General features: G+C 37.7%; 1 protein-coding gene across 6 annotated transcripts in view; it reads right to left on the reverse strand.

Annotated features, from left to right (window-relative positions):
* The window catches only part of AHI1 (Abelson helper integration site 1), a 182260-nt gene that overhangs the window by 126898 nt on the left and 38246 nt on the right, over window positions 1–17116 (reverse strand). For 2 of the 6 annotated variants that reach the window (XM_059700403.1, XM_059700406.1), the window contains 4 exons: window positions 16012–16118; window positions 13517–13635; window positions 10326–10456; window positions 8667–8807 (listed from right to left, as the gene is read on the reverse strand). In XM_059700403.1, coding sequence (XP_059556386.1) covers window positions 8667–8807; window positions 10326–10456; window positions 13517–13635; window positions 16012–16118 — 498 coding nt within the window. Of the gene's footprint in view, window positions 1–1949; window positions 2138–8666; window positions 8808–10325; window positions 10457–13516; window positions 13636–16011; window positions 16119–17116 lie in introns of those variants that run through there. The other 4 variants (XM_059700404.1, XR_009453407.1, XR_009453406.1 and 1 more) reach the window with 4 other exon arrangements.

A 17116-nucleotide genomic window follows, 5' to 3' on the forward strand; every position in this document is an offset into this window, starting at 1 on the left:
TGGTTTTCTCGGGAGACTTTTATCTTTATAAGAGGAAGAATGGAGGAAATAAGATATTTTAATCCAGTGCCCTTTGCATTTGGATTGAATCCAAGGTTTGTTATTATTAATATGTATGTGAACTTATGTTATTAACTTTAAAATAAAGTACAACTAATAAGCAGCATATTCTTTCACTTATACTATATTAACAGTAAGATTTCCATTTAGTTCAACATTTAATCCTTTGTTCAAGACCTGTTATTATATAGTAGAGGCCCAGTGCACGAATTTGTGCATGGTTGGGGTCCAGCCGGCCATCCCTATCGGGGGTGGGACCGGCCAGGGGCAGGGGCTGCAGGCAGTTGGCCAACCGTCCCGCCCCTAATCGGCCCAACCCACCCCAATTGGGGGCAGGGCCGGCTGGCCAACTTTCCTTGTCCCCTCTCCATGGCTGGCCCGACTGGCCCCACCCATGCACGAATTCATGCACCGGGCCTCTAGTAAGAAATAAAATTCTCTTGTTTATAAGCTGTCTGAATGAACTAAAACAAGAATGATCTAGGGCTTACAATGTTTCATATTGTATTTTACTGAGCCTGACTTGTTCCTGCTTCAGCTAATTTTAAAATACTATGTAGATGAATCCAAGAAGTTCTATTGAGTAGCACTTTAATTCTAGTAGCCTGGGTAATTTCAGGGCCTGTTAGTAGTACTGTATTTCCCTGACACATTTTATATATCAAGTAGAAATAATGATGTGACTAAAAAAACTGTTCAAAAATTATAAAAAAAGTGTAACAGATTCATGTCTCCTAGCTAACCAAATGGGAGAGCAACTACCATCATTTGTGAAATCCATTAGTAAAACACCAACATATAGTAATTATTACTAAATTCCCTGAAGTACAAGCTATTGTTCTTTTTTGTTGGTTTCCTTTTCCATTATCAACTCATTAACATACATCATGCTATTCCACTGAAAATGTGTAATGCATCTATTGCTACAGAAAATAGCTAGAATTTCTCAACTGTAGCCTCATTCATGAATTCTAACATAGCTAAACTTCGTCGTGCTTTGTACTTTCATTTTATCCTTTGACAAAATACTGAGATCAAATAGAACAGGTATTATTTAAATTCAACAGGTGAAAAAACAGATGCAGAAACGCTAAATCAGTTGGCCAGGATCAAACAAAATGTGATGATGGCATTTTGTCGAAAATCCCAATACTCTCACTCCTACTCAGGCCTTTCCCACCACACTGCTGTTTATTTTTACACCACACAATTCTTCTTTCTTTGTGCACATTAAAAAGCACCAATGTAAACATAAAAAAATGCCTGGGTAAAGAATTCAGGACTATGGTTTATGCTCAAAGCCATTAAATAGACTCATTTTTCCATGTCTTCAATCCTTAAATGACATAAGCTTTCAAATCAAAGTATCCATTAGTGAAGACTAAAATAGATGCTTCAGGATATGATCAAGAAATAGGTAGTACGGCATGTCTTAAAATATGGCATTTTATTTTTTAATTTATCCTACTAGGCTAATAATAGATATTTAAAACTCTAACCTACAATCAATTACTTTTATTACCGCATGATCTTATACAAGTATGACGATTACAATATCTGAGTTTGTTTTCTAATCATTCATCATTAGAACATCAAGAATATCATTGTTATACATAAAACTATGGATATAAAATTTATTTCAACTAGACATTATCTATTGCAAAAATGTTGTCATATAACTATATATTAAAATGTAATGCTACATAATAAAGAAAGTTTGTATTTTGGACTATATTGAGAATGGCTTAATGCATTACAATTACCCTGCAAATTTGTAAAGGAGTAAACTATTAACAATAATACTAGAGTAGCAAAGTTCCTTTAAATCTTAAGGGGTTCTCCTAAATATTAAAAAACAACAACACATTTCACCAGAGGAATATTTGGCTGCATTCTTAAATTACTTCAGGATACAGGAAATGCAAAGATGACAAGAGTAGCTGTGACAGACAGCGTAATGGTTAAGAGCATGGTCTCTAGAGTTGAAGAGCATAGAATCAAATGGTAGCTTGAACAATCACCAACTGTGTGGCCTGAGGCAAGTTATTTCATTCTCCCTGTTCCTCAGTTTCATCATCTGCAAAATGAGGACAGTTAATACTATCTACCTCGTGGGATTTGGGGAGTTCTGTATGAGATAATATATGTAAAATGCTTGTAAGAATAGAGAACTTAATAATAAATGCTTGATAGATGTTAGCTACTACTACCACTATTATTATTAGGCCCAAATCTATTAACTACACATGCCTTTCATTCTATATTTTTATACAATTTGAGGAAAAAATTCAATTTTACAGAATCTGTAATTCTTATTTTATACATTTATTGTACATCAGTAATATAACAGGTACTGTGTTACACATAGGGCATTATAAACACCATGGACTTTTGGTGAAAGAGTAAGTTAATATAATAAAACTAGGGGCCCGGTGCACGAAATTCATGCACTGGGTGTGTGTGTGGGGGGGGGGGGGGAGTGTCCCTCAGCCCAGCCTGCCCCCTCTCACATACTGGGAGCCCTCAGGCATTGACCCCCATCACCCTCCAATCACAGGATCGGCCCCTCGCCCAGGCCTGACGCCTCTGACAGAGGCGTAGACCCCCATCACCCTCCGATCGCCTGATCGGCCCCTTGCCCAGGCCTGACGCCTCCACCAGAGGTGTCAGGCTTGGACGGGGACCCCCATCTTCCCCCGATCACTGGCTCTGGCCCCCGCCCAGGTCTGAGGCCTCTGGCCCAGGAATCATGCCTGGGCAGGGGACCCCATCTCCCTCTGATCGCTTGCTCCACACCCCGCCCAAGCCTGACCCCTCTGACCCAGGCTTCAGGCCTGGGCAAGGGGACCATCATATCCTCCCAATCCCTGGTTCTGCCCCCCACCCAGGCCTGATGCCTCTGGCCCAGGCATCAGGCCTGGGCAGGGGACCCCCAGCCCCCCCGCCCAGGCCTGATGCCTTGGCCAGAGGAGTTGACCCTCATCACCCTCCGATCACCAATCACCGGATCGGCCCCTTGACCAGGCCTGAGGCCTCCGGCAGAGTGTCAGGCCTGGGCAGGGGACCCCCAGCTCCCTGCGGTTGCAAGCTCCGCCCCTTCCCAGGCCTAACGTCTCTGGCCTAGGCGTCCGGCCCGGGCAGCGGGGACCCGCAGCTGCAGCGGCCCCGCGATCGTGGGCTCCGCTTTAGGCCCAGGCAAGGGACCCCTAGCTCCTGGGACTGCCAGCTTCGACCGTGCCCAGCTCCCATCGCTGGCTCCACCCCTACTTCCTGCTATCACTGGCCAGGGCGACAAAGGCGCCTGATTCTCCGATCATGGGTGGGGGGCAGGGCAAAGGCGGCCCCAGGCCCGCCTTTGCCCTGCCCCCCAGCTCTTAGCTCCCCCCTGGGTTTCCGATCACTGTCAGTGGCAGGGGGCTTCTTCCTGCTTTCCCTTTCGCCTCCCTGCATTGTGCCTACATATGCTAATTAACCGCCATCTTGTTGGCAGTTAACTGCCAATCTTAGTTGGCAGTTAATCTGCATATAGCCCTGATTAACCAATGAAAAGGGTAGCGTCGTACGCCAATTACCATTTTTCTCTTTTATTAGTGTAGATTTTTTATAGGCACCTGAAGGTATACATTGCTCTAAACTCTAGTAAAGCATGTCACAATGTGAAAAATAAAGCTATCGACAATGACAATATAGGTGGTCATTAATAAATATGAATTCTATAACAAAAATAATTTTAGTGTCAATGGAAGGACTGCTTTTCAGTTTAACTGAAGTTTTCCCAGAGGTTTAATCAACTACTTAGGAAACACAAAGGATTAGAATAGAGCATTAAAACCTGAGTGTGATTCATGGATTTCATAGCCCTGTTCAACATGGCATATTATAGGTGCTCAATAAAGATTTGTCTTATCTAAGACTAGGACTGAAAAGCATTCCAGACTTAATGCTGACTCAGGAGATATTGCCACCTAGTGAAATATAAGGCTCATTACCGGAAATTATCAAGTAATGCTGAGAACTTCCCTAATTTGATCCTATTTAAAATACATACATGTACTTCATCACAAGTCAGTATTCAGACTAGGTACTATAGTGGTAATAAAAAGACGAATAAGCCACTATATCTGCTTCCTACAAACTATAGATGATACAAAGAAATCACATACTCCACAGAGAGGTATAAAGTAAATGGTACTGTATGGAAAAAAGGTTTGCTTAATAGATAATCAAAAGCTAACATTTCAGAAAATCTGCTCAAAAAGGCAGTGTAGTGTAGCAAATAAGATCATGGTCTCCAAATACAGATTGTATGGATCCAAGTCCTGGCTCCTATAAAGTGGGATAATTATAGAACCTATCTCATAAGATTATTGTGACAAATTAAATATGTGAAAAGTGCTTAAAACAGGACCAGAAATACAGAAAGTGCTTTGTAAGTATTAGCTATGATTATGACTAAATGTAGAGCAGGATCCTAGAGACTGAGGTAGATAAATATTGATTAATAACAGAACATTACTGCTAAAGACTAGCCTTGTAAATGTAATTCAGCAGAAGCCGTTTCTGTGACTAGTACTCTGTTATTATGGGAATCCTTAAAGTACATTATTTGTGGTACTCTGTGACTAAACTTTGTATTACTAGATGATTAACCCTTTCAAAATCAGGCAAATAAAACTGCCTTCTGAAAGTAAAAATCATATCTCTTACCAAAAAAAGCAAAAAGTCAGTAGAATGAACGACCCAAAAGACCACAACTGAACATATGCTTAAGGGAAAGATGCTTGCTGACTCTTCACAGGTTTTGCTAGAACTGAAAGATGGATGATACATTTTGCTACCATTGTGGTCTCATTCGCAGCTTATTTAACTTGTAAAAAAAATAATCTTGCTCCATTTTCCTTGAAAATTACCTGAACATATCAGCAGCTCTCATAAATACTATTTAAAAGTCATGTAACTGTTCTATATCTTTCAAATTTTGTAACATTAATACATTTATGTAAAGCTACATGTAAACTTTATATTCAGACCAGAAAGTCTGGGCAAAATAAATAAATAAATAAATAAATACACACACACACACACACACACACACACACACACATACACACACATATACACACACACACACACATTATATTTGCAATAAAATATTTAAAGACTATTTGACTTGATGATTCTGGCCTGTATTTAATGAGTAAAATCTTTTAGTCTGAGAACTTTCATTTTCTAATGGATATATATCATGCACAAGAACTCTGCTAAAACTTGGATTGCTTGAGATTATGTAACCTCTTCCTAAGCTTCCTCTTTTTAAAAATAAGCAGCAAAGAGTTGGGAAAATATGTTAAAAACATTTTAAGTTTTCATTTGTTTTTAAAGGTTAGAATATAAAAAATCATTTTCTAAATACATTGCACAAATTTTAATTTTGTATGCATTATTGATCATTTCTAAAATACTTAGAACTCCTTCCTCTTCCACGTTAAGATAGTGTGGATATAACACAATGTTCTTAATGTTACATTTATTTTCTATTACAACTGACCTAAAAGTTACACAATCTAATAAGTAAAAGGAAAAGGCTACCAAAAGAGTGCATTAGAGAGGGGGGAAAAAAACCCTTTTCAATTCTATTCAATATATAGATGCTTACCAGCATATAAAAACATAAGTTCCCATAAAATCAAGTATACATTGTTTGGATGAGTATGATAACAACCCATTTTACCTTTCTTTGTTTGTTTTAATCTAGTGCTTATTAATTTACAAAGTACTTCCACAGTCCCCGTCTTATAGTATCTTCACAGTAACAGGTAGCACATGTATTAGTAGCAGGAGAACCATTTACTAGATAAGAAAATGGAGCTTTAGAAAGGCAAGAGCCTTGTGCAAGGTCACTAAAGAAACAGAACGGAGCCCGGCCAGCATGGCTCAGTGGTTGAACATTGATCTATGAACCAGGAGGTCACGGTTCGATTCCCAGTCAGGGCACATGCCTGTGTTGTGGCTTGATCCCAAGGGCGTGCAGGAGGCAGCCAATCAATGATTCTCTCTCATCATTGATATTTCTATCTCTCTCCATCTCCCTGCCTCTCTGAAATAAAAAAAATAATAATAATTAAAAAAGAAACAGAACTGAGCCTTAAACCCTGCTCTTTTCTGGCATTTCTAGAATGAACCTCTTAGTTGGAAACCTATTGTCTAAAAGCCATATGGGCTAACCTGACTGGGCTAATCTAATGATGAAATCCCTCTGTCAATGACAACAACAAAAAAATAACTGAAGGAAATAAAAAGAGTGGAACTTTAACTTGCATGTGTAGTGAAAATTTCAAAAGCCTAAAAAAAAATCAGAAATTGAATGAAGACTGTTATGAAACTTCTTGAGTCTGAGGAAATAACTGTGGAGTCTATTTCCTATATAACAGTTCTAGTTATAAAGTCCTTAGGTAGAGTTCTTCTCCTTTATGTGAAGATTTGGGGGAGCACATAGAAAGACCTGTTTCAGGATACAAGGTTTAACCAGACACCAGATTTGGACACTGGATGACTTGAGAAAGCCATTTGTCTTTTCCTATACTCAGGCAGTGTTTATTTTTGCTTGTAATAGTAAATGGTATTATGTTGTTTTAAAAATTCTATTAATAATAGTGTTCCATAAATCTGAACATGTTAGAGTGTGGAGAGTGGCTATAGTGTTTGGACAGGTTCAAGCCTCGGACTTATGAGAGGGCACAGTCCTCTCATGGCCACATGCAAGTCCCAGCTCGGAGGGCAAAGCCCTCTCAGCACAATTACAGCCAACAGCTATAGTTGTACGCTTGAACCTATGGCCCGAACACATGGCCCCACGTGCCTGAGTGATGTGGGCTTGATAGAGTTCAGGTGCATGTAACTGAGTAGGATGGAAACTCATGAGAATGTTGTAAATATCTTGACTACGCCTTTTCTTTGCCTCGTGGAATCTGGCTATAAAATAAAGACACGGCTTGTAGTCCATGGCACTGTCGCTAGCTCTCCATCAGAGAGACAGCGTCCCACCCAGACCCAGCTTTCTTCTCTTGTCTGTCTTCTCAATCCTTCACCACCTCCTCTCAGGCTCACCGAACCTGGCAGAGCTGGTGCGGCACATATGGCGCCCAATGTGGGGCTGAGTATGCCATGGCCATGCTGGCTCGCCACATTAGAGAAATTCATTATTAATTCTCTGCAAAGTAATTCAAAATAAGGTAAGTCTCAATTTTACTCATTATTTTCTCATATAATTTGCCTGAGAAGACATAATAAAATTCATACTATGATCAAGAACTTCAGGGTTAGAGCTTAATTGTTTAATAACTTAGGACTTATCACAACCATTACCAATTCAATCTGTATTAATGCAAATAACTTAAGCATTCACATTTTCATTAATTTAAAACACTTTGTCCCACTAGTGCCACATTTGTGTGTAAGCTATCCCAGTTTGGCAAAAACAGTGAATGACGATACATGACATCTTAAACAAATCAAAGAAATGAATAAAGTTTTTAATATATGAAAAAATGAATTTTGAGAGTGACAGCCCTGTCAATACAATACAGAACAATGAAATCTTAATGTCAGGACAGAAATTAAAGAAATGTATGAAAAATAGCATAAATTGTATATTCTAAGAATGCCATGCTATTCCTGAAAAAATTGTCTAGTCTTTATTTCCTTCTCTCTCAAAATGATAGAACAGTGTAATTTTAGAGTAGCAATGATATTAGATTTATAATTCTGGATCTTGCTTTCACTGACATTAGTTTTTTGTCTTCTTTTCATGTTAAGAAACTCTGCAACTTATTAAAACTATGTGCTTCAGTAAAAAACAAAAACAGAGAATAAGAAATTAACTCAATATTCAACTGAACACATTAAAGATCCATATTTCCTAAGTGTTATTTATTTATTTGTTTGTTTGTCTGTTTATTTATTTCCTCACCTAAGGATATGTTTTTATTGATTTTAAAAAGAGAGGAAGGGGGAGGGAGAGGGAGAGGGAGAGGGAGAGGGAGAGGGAGAGAGAGAGGGAGAAGGAGAGGGAGAGGGAGAGGGAGAGGGAGGGGAAGGAAGGGAGGGAAAAAGGAAGGAAGAAAGAAGGATTGGTTGCCTCCCATACCCTGACCAGGGATCAAGCCTGCAATCTGGGTATGTGCCCTGACTGGGAATCCAATCTATGACTTTTCAGTGTACAAGACAATGCTCAACCAACTGAGCCACACCAGCCAGGGATACCTTTTAGATTTAGTTACCATTCCCAGATAATTTTAGATGCATTTTGCTTATTTAAATTGACTTATGAAGAAGTGATGACTACTTTCCTGAGATTCCAATGTAAGGGCACAACTATGATGTGTACTTTTGCTGATATTTAAACTCCAGAATAATAGTGCTTATGGGCAAATAAAATGCTATAATATAACAATAATATAATCTATTTATGTACATGGCTCTTACAATATATTCAAGAGAGCTTTGTTAATACAAAGAATGACAGTTGTCAGAATTCACGATTCCTGGTTCAGTATAAATGTAAAGTTTACTCTAAATATTCTTTACTTATCAAGCAGTGGACTTACCATGGAAATCATAAATATACAGAAGAACTGGCTCATTCTGCCCAAATGCACAAAATGCAACCATATTTTCAAGTGGATGATAAGAAATGTCTCGAATGGGTGACTTGAATGGCAGGTCAGAATACATTGCTACTTGTTCTCCTAAATAAGAAAAGATTCAATAATGTGTATTGTTATTTCTTATTAGAAGATTATTCTGCAACTTATCGAAAGTATTTATAGAAAGTAATATAAAGCTCATGTTTTCTACATGCAAACCTCATATACTTATAAATATTTGAGTACTACTGAATTACATAATTATATTTGTTTTTTCATTCTGTTGGCCCTCCTCTTTCTACTTCTCAATCCAAACTCTTCAACAAGATTTCCAAGGCACAAAATAGACTGAGTTTAGAGGTACCTGACTGAGGTTTGACAGGGCTGAGCAGATGCCAGCTAACAAAGAACTCCAGAGAGAACTAGGGAGGAACTGCAGGACTCTAAAACTGAGGAAACTCTCTGGCTGGGGAAGGCTTGGTGGGGATTAATTTTTTTCCAGAGGCTGTTTGAGGTATCATCTCCTTTAAAAATATATATGATTACTACTGGCTAAAAGAGGCCTTCAGCAGACGTCTAAGAAACCTCTGAAAAGCAGAATTCAAAAAGCAAAAACTCTAGATCCATTTATTTAAGAGGAAAAGAGATTTAACATTTAAAAATATATATATATATATATAACACATATATATACACACACTTTATGGATTTGAGAGGAAGGAAAGGGAGAGAGAGAGAAAGATCAGTGATGAGAGAGAATCATCGATTGACTGCCTCCTGCACACCCCACCCTGGGGATCGAGCCCACGACCTGGGCATGTGCCCCGACTGGGAATCGAACCGCAACCCTGTGGTTCACAGGTCAATGATCAACCACTGGGCCATGCTGGCCAGGCTTAACATTTTTGAATTGATGCTAAAATATAAAAATGTAGTAAGAAAAACAAAACAAACAAACAAAAAAAACACAAGCAAACTGACCAGTCAAAAATGCCTAGAGGAAAGACCAACAGAATAAACAAGAGGAAATTAAATACTGTTCTTAAGAAATTATACAGTGAATTTCATAAAATTCTCTCAACTTATTGCTAAAAATGTTTATGTAGTTATAGCTTTTTTAAAATAGCAAAGGTAAGACACAAATAAATTTCCCAATGTAATAGTTTATTTTATTGGAAAAGAAGTGAATTATAGTAATTCAGGTAAATTGTTACTGAGTTTCATACATCAAAAGCTTTAACAGGAATGTTTCTAATGAAAATATATTGTAGATGTTTCACCACTCTATACCTACTTATACTCCAAATTCAGCTTGTAATGCTTGTATTTTACATTACAGTCCTCATTAAATACTTTTATAAAATCCACCATATCTCATTACAGACAAGGAAATAATAAACCTTAAATTATAATGTGGAATTCAAAATCCATGAATATATCAAAACAATAAAGAACAGAATTTAATATAAATTTAGACTGCAGCTGATTTCCATTATCAGCATTCCAATTCCGGAAAACATAATGGAAAACCTGCAATCAGAATTTCCTTGAAAATTATTCCATAAAATGGTAGTTTCACACTTCTTCAAAAATAAAAACAAGTTTTAATTAAATATTTACCTGTTTCTGGGTTCCAAACATACACTATACCATCCTCACTTCCAGCAAAGAGAAAAGTCCCACAAGGTGTCAAAGTACTATGAATCTTCTCCCGATAATTTGCTGCTCCTACAAATTTCCTTGCTGCTAATCTTTAAACAAAAAAGATTTTACAAATGTAAAATCTGGGGGGTAAATATTTTAAATATTTGATTTGCATTGAACAAACAATTTTTGAAAATCTGCTAAGTGGGAAACATTCTATGATGGATGCAGACTGAAGAACAGAGTACGGAGCTCAGAGAGTTTAGAATTAGTAGGAGAAAGAAGGAATGCATCAGTGTAATACAGTAAGTGGATGCAGAAAGTGCCACATGAGAAGAAAAGAAAGAGTACTTTGTAGATTTGGGTAAGAAAAATTATTTCTAGCTATAAAGAGAGACTACATTATGGAAGTAGCATTTGAGTTGGTTACTAAAAAAGGAACAGAATTTTTATTTTTTTCCATGTGATGAATTTTTAAAATTACACTTGGTTCTTGCAGAAACATTAGACAGACATATTATTAAATCATCTATTAAATACGGCATACAGGCTTCGAAGCTTTTTTGCTGATGAAAAATAGCTACCACGGTTTTAATTTAATGCTTGCTATGTGCCAGTCAGGCGCTATTATCATCCCCGATCCACAGAGAGGATATTACATACACTGCTCTGTTATCTGCTTTATGCTGTCAGCAAAAAATCACAAGTAATGACCCTCTATGTCAGAATACATAGATTATGCATTATCCTTTTAATAAGTATATGTTATATTATTGTGTAAGTGTATCTTAAGACATTTCCCATTGTTGGACAACACATGCTATTTCCAGCTTTCGCCTACTATGAACATGATTTCTATAATAAATACTGTATATATATTTTTGTACTATTTTATTTATTTTTATTAAATTTATTGGAGTGACACTGGTTAATAACATTATATAAGGTTCAAACATACAATTCTATAACAAATCATCTGTATATTCCATTGTGTGCTCACCAGCCAAAGTCTAATCGTAATTTGACCTCCTCTTTATCCCCACCCACCCCATTTTCCTCTGGTAACCTTCATACTATTATCTAATTTTTTGCAGTTTTATATTATCTTAACATAAATTCTTGAGGTTACAAAGTCAAACATTTCTGCAGTCCTTTCCATCCTATATAATGAAAACCTAATATGCAAAGTGTTCGACTGTTCATTCGACCATTCGACCAGTTGCCATGACGTGCACTGACCACCTGGGGACAGACGCTCTGACTGGTAGGTTAGCTTGCTGCTGGGGTCCGGCTGATCGGGATTGGGCGAGATGGGCCAGACACACCCTGGAGCCCTCCCACAGTCCCTCTCCAGCCCCTATTGTGCACCGGTGGGGTCCCTCAGCCTGGCCTGAGCCCTCTCGCAATCCGGGAACCCTCATGGGATGTCGGACTGCCAGTTTTGGCCCAATCCCCACAGGCCAGGCTGAGGGACCTGCCCCGCCAGTGCACAAATCCATGCACCGGGCCTCTACTATGCTCTATTTTAAGTACTTTACATATATAAACTAGTTTATTCCCCTCAAACTCTTATGAGTATATATTATCTCTCTCATTTGAGTGATGAGAAAAGAGAGACACACTGGCAAATCAGCTAGCAAGGGGTGGAAAAGGCCATATTTTATTCTAAGCAGTTTGCCTCTGAGACCAAGCATAATCTTAATGCTGAAAGCTATATTGCTTAAAAAGAGAGTAACAAAATCATACAGACTAACTCCCTCTGACTAGAATACAACTTATATTATCCCACCTCTGAACTTTATTCCAGGCTTTTCATGTTTTCCTACTTAATACACTTCCACCTTATCTAAATTCTCTCTTTCTTCAAGATTAAGCTCAAAGGCCTGCCTCTCCATAAAGCCTATATTATAGCCAACACCTTTATTGTCAGAAAGACTCTATTATAGCCACCACCATTATTGTCATGAAAAATGTAATCCTTATATTATATATTTATATTCATTAAAAATAGATACTGAGGCCCTAGCCAGTTTGTTCAGTGGTTAGAGCATCAACCCTATAACTGAAGGGTCTCAGGTTTGATTCCAGTCAAAGGCACATACCTTGGTTGCAGGCTCGATCCCTGGCCCACACTCCAGAGGCAACCAATCGATATGTCTCTCTCACATTGATGTTTCTCTCTCTCTGTCTCTTTCACCTCCCTTCCATTCTCTCAAAAAAAAAAAAAAATCAATGGAAAAAATATCCTCGGGTGAGGATTAATGAAAATAACATGCTGAATACTTGCTGTCTGCTGCATAGTATGGGTGCTACGTATAGAAAAAAGAATAAGCAGATTCCAGTCCTAGAAGATCTCAGTTTAACCCAATTAAATGCTTTGTGTGTCATTCTAGAGGCAGTACACCCAGATTGTAAACTCCTGATGAGCTACTACTGCTAATCATGCTCCACCAGCACCCATGCCAGTGTCTTGGATAATTCTACATAAATATTTAAGGGCTTACCTGTTAGCTCTAAAAGGAGAACTGCAAAATAAACTAACATAGATCGCCACATTTGCCTTTCTAAAAGCAATAATGAAATCTGATAACATAGCTTCCTCCCCTTTGTTTTGCTGGAACTCAATACTGAAACAAAAGCACACCAGAAGTCCATGCTGACTCTCCCGGAACTCTACTTCTGCCTCTTACACTAAAGGTATTTCCCTTCATTAGCCTTTTTCAGAAATAAAACAAACAAAACAAACAAACAAACAAAAACCAAGGATGAATTATTCAAAAGCCCTTCCATTCAATTATGACATTGTATCATAATACTATGCTATATCAGTATCATAGAGATAAAAGATATTCCATGACAGAAATTCTTTTAAATTGTGAAAATAAAAATGAACTAACTACATTTCAACATCAAAACTATTCACATTTTGGGCCAGAGAATTCTTTGTTGCTGGGGGCCATCTTATGAAGTATAGGATGCTTAGCAGTACCTCTGGTCTCCATCCATTAGGTATAGAAACAACATTCAAAAATGTCCCCAGACACTACCAGATGTCCCCTGAGGGACAAAACTGTCTAGGTGAGAATCACAGCTGAATTTTATAAATATGAATTAATTCATTACTTATTCTATGAGTGCTTAACCTGCCAATAGTGAAATATACTTACATTCGAAGATCCATAATTCTCAATGTACTGTCTTTGGTATGGATTAACAAACGTTTTCCATTGGGATGAACCTCCAAATAATTTATTGGAATCCCCTTAAACTCACTTTCTTTAATTTCCTAAAATGATAGAAAAAGGACTATATATTACCACTGTAAAGTTTGTCTAATGTTAAACCCTTCTTAAAGTACAAAATTAAAAATTATTTTAAGTTATAAGTTTTAATTATACTATAAAGGACGCTTTAACATTGTTTAAAAGGATTCCCGTTAATTTCAGTTTAAGGTTGAAAATAAAGCTGATGAAATGTATTTTTTGGTTGTGATCTAACACCACGTTACTATGAGTCTTGGTAGTATATTCCCAAACAAGAAGCACTTCCTCTAAACACATCTTTTAACTTTGCACTTTTTGTTTATCATCATGTCAGAAAGCTTCCATTTTTTTTTATAAATTCAAAATGCAGAATTAACTTTCAAGTTCTGTTTCAGTCTCAGATTATTTCTTCACACACTTCCACTTGTTTTGCAAAGAGATATCATCAGCAAAATATTCTGAAATAATTAATTTAGATTGTAATTTTCAGTGTTTTCTTATAGTTACTTAAGGCAGCTATAGAAGACGCCGGACAAATCATGTCAAGAAATAGATAAACTCTGATGAAGAATCTGCCTGAACAAGCCTGGCATTAATTAGAATAATAACCAAAGGTCCTTCTTGTTTGAAAAACCAGGAGGAAGAAAAAAATTACAAATGCAAAACTGCTTAGACTAAAGTCCACAGAGTCGATGAGAAGTCTGCTTTAACGCGTTGGCAGAATTACAAATTATCCTTCTTCCCCCTTGAGGACTGCGTATTGATTTTTGCCCCTTGCTCCTAGAGCAGTGATGGCGAACCTTTTGAGCTCGGCATGTCAGCATTTTGAAGACCTTAACTTAACTCTGGTGCCGTGTCACATATAGAAATTTTTTGATATTTGCAACCATAGTAAAACAAAGATTTATATTTTTGATATTTATTTTATATATTTAAATGCCATTTCACAAAGAAAAATCAACCAAAAAAATGAGTTCATGTGTCACCTCTGACACACGTGTCATAGGTTCGCCATCACTGTCCTAGAGGGTATCCCCTTCAGAGGGGGCTGGTGTCAGCAGAGGTAGGCTCCAAACTGCTACAATCCAGGTGAGCCTCTACCATTGCTATTTGACACTAAGACCTGCTGTCAGCTGTTTTTTTAAAGTTGCAGGAAAAGTCAAACACTGACACCCTGGATGGAGGCTGTACTGAGCTGAGCTGAAGAACCACCGTTTGCGGGGGGAGATGCACTGCTGGAGGTTTCAGCAGCTGGAGTAGCACTCACCGGATGCCAATGTGCAAAATACAAAGGAAACGATAACCAATGCTGGGTACAAATTCGAGGAAAGTGCTGGCAGACTTCGTGTTTGTGATATTTTCTTCCATATTTTATTTATTTGTTTGTTTGTTTGTTTAAAGTATTACATACAGTTTTACGTATGTCTCCTTTTGTCCTCATTGGCCACCCCCACCCCCAGCGCATATTTTTCTTTATGAAACTCATGCTTAAATGAGAAGAGGCCTAACTGTGAAGCCCAGGTTCTGTATGAAGGCAGCACACGGACACTTCACCTTAAAGGACAGAGGGGCACAGCTTAGCATCCCTCACACGGCTGGCTGAGGAGAACCAGTAAGAAGCTGCAGTCTCTGGCTTGTCCTGGGGCATTAAGTGCCAAGTCCAGCTCATTTCCTGACTTTTGGCTTCTGACTGTCTCAAGTAACCACACCAGGCTGCAGATTTTCAAGGTAAATTTCCCTTTTGGTTAATACGCTGAGGTAAAGAAACACATGCTTTTTAACACAAATAATAGACTCTGCATTGTAGACTCAGATGATTGGAACTGGTGCCTTCAGGGACTGGCCAATCCCGCAGGTAGATAAGTAATTAGAATTCTTTTCACATTGTGTGAAATTAAGCTACAACATGAATCCTGAGCCATCATTCATGAATAGATGGTTTCTTAAACAGATCTGATAGACTCAAGAGGCTTAACTAAAGTTCATGAAAATTCTTTTACATGTACAGTGTCTGTTCCTCACACAAGAACAACTGTGATAATCTATTATGAGGAATAATAAATTGAAACATAAATTACTACTTATAGACGGTAATGTAATATAACATATAAACATAAATTTCAGTAATGAAGCACTGAATGCCAGAGTGCACATTAGAGCTCAAGAGAATTAAAGGAAAGCCTGGCCAAAACAAAGAAAGTTTTCACTAAGTTACTGTATCATCAATTAGCCACCAGAAAGACATGGTAATTAATCAGTGATAACAGACTTTTAATGATAACAAAACCTTAATTTTTTTGAAAAGAGAGAACAGAATGCCCTGATGCCTTCCTTATTTTAAGGCCGTGTTGTTCAATGTTTTTTCTAATTTCTTTAATTAATGAAATGTGGTTTTCTACCTTATTTACACTCCAGTGGCGCACTGAATGCTGCAAATCATTAACTTTGACGTAGGTATTCCAAACAACAATCATCCCCGTGCAGTCTCCTGAATACATGTGGTGACCTATTTAAGAAAATAAAATTACTCACTGATTAATGTTATGCAGAGGGGTAGAGAGAAATAGTATGAAGTTGGGAAAAAGCATTCCAGTAAAACAGTCAAAGAATCCTAGGACTACCAGAAGATATTTCAATTTATAGAGCCAGAAAACCAAACACAACTAACACTCAAATCCCAATTATCTTTAAATGAACTTTCCATTTGAATTATTTTTGATGATTTCTTTCCCTTTGAATTTCTCTGATTTTAATACAGAAAGAAATGAGCATCATAGTACATATGTATACTGCTCAAATTCCAAAGCCAAACAAATTATCTGAATTATCCAATATGTATCTGTATTGCTCACCTTTATCAATTTACATAATCTGCTTTATATTCCTAGAAAAACACCTTTATTCTAATACATACTGTTAGCATAATGCCTGAGACCCAGCAGGTGCTCAATGATCAGAGAATGAATAAATTAAATAACAGGTGTACCAATTTAACATTAATTCTTTTTAAAATTATTTATTTATTTATTTTAGAGAGAGAAAAAAAGAGAATGGGGAGGCAGGAGAGAGACAGATAGATATTAATGTGTTGTTCTACTTATTCATGCATTCATTGGCTGATTCTTTTTTAAAAAATATATTTTTATTGATTTCATAGAGGAAGGGAGAGGGGGAGAGAGATAGAAACATCAATGATGATAGAGAATCATTGATTGGCTGTCTCCTGCATGCCCCCCACTATGGATCGAGCCTGCAACCCGAGCACGTGCCTTTGACTGGACTTGAACCTGGGATCCTTCAGTCCACAGACCAACAGTCTATCAACTGAGCAAAATTGGCCAGGGCCATTGGCTGATTCTTGCATGTGTCCTTAGAGGGGATCACACCCACAATCATGGTGCACTGGGATGATGCTCTAACCAACTGAGCTGCCCGTCCAGGGCAACATTAATTCTTAAAGTCCACCCACCTTAAAGTTGAATGGAACATTACTAGTAGATACCA

Source organism: Myotis daubentonii, chromosome 6 (genome assembly GCF_963259705.1).
Source record: "Myotis daubentonii chromosome 6, mMyoDau2.1, whole genome shotgun sequence".
NCBI lineage: Eukaryota > Metazoa > Chordata > Mammalia > Chiroptera > Vespertilionidae > Myotis > Myotis daubentonii.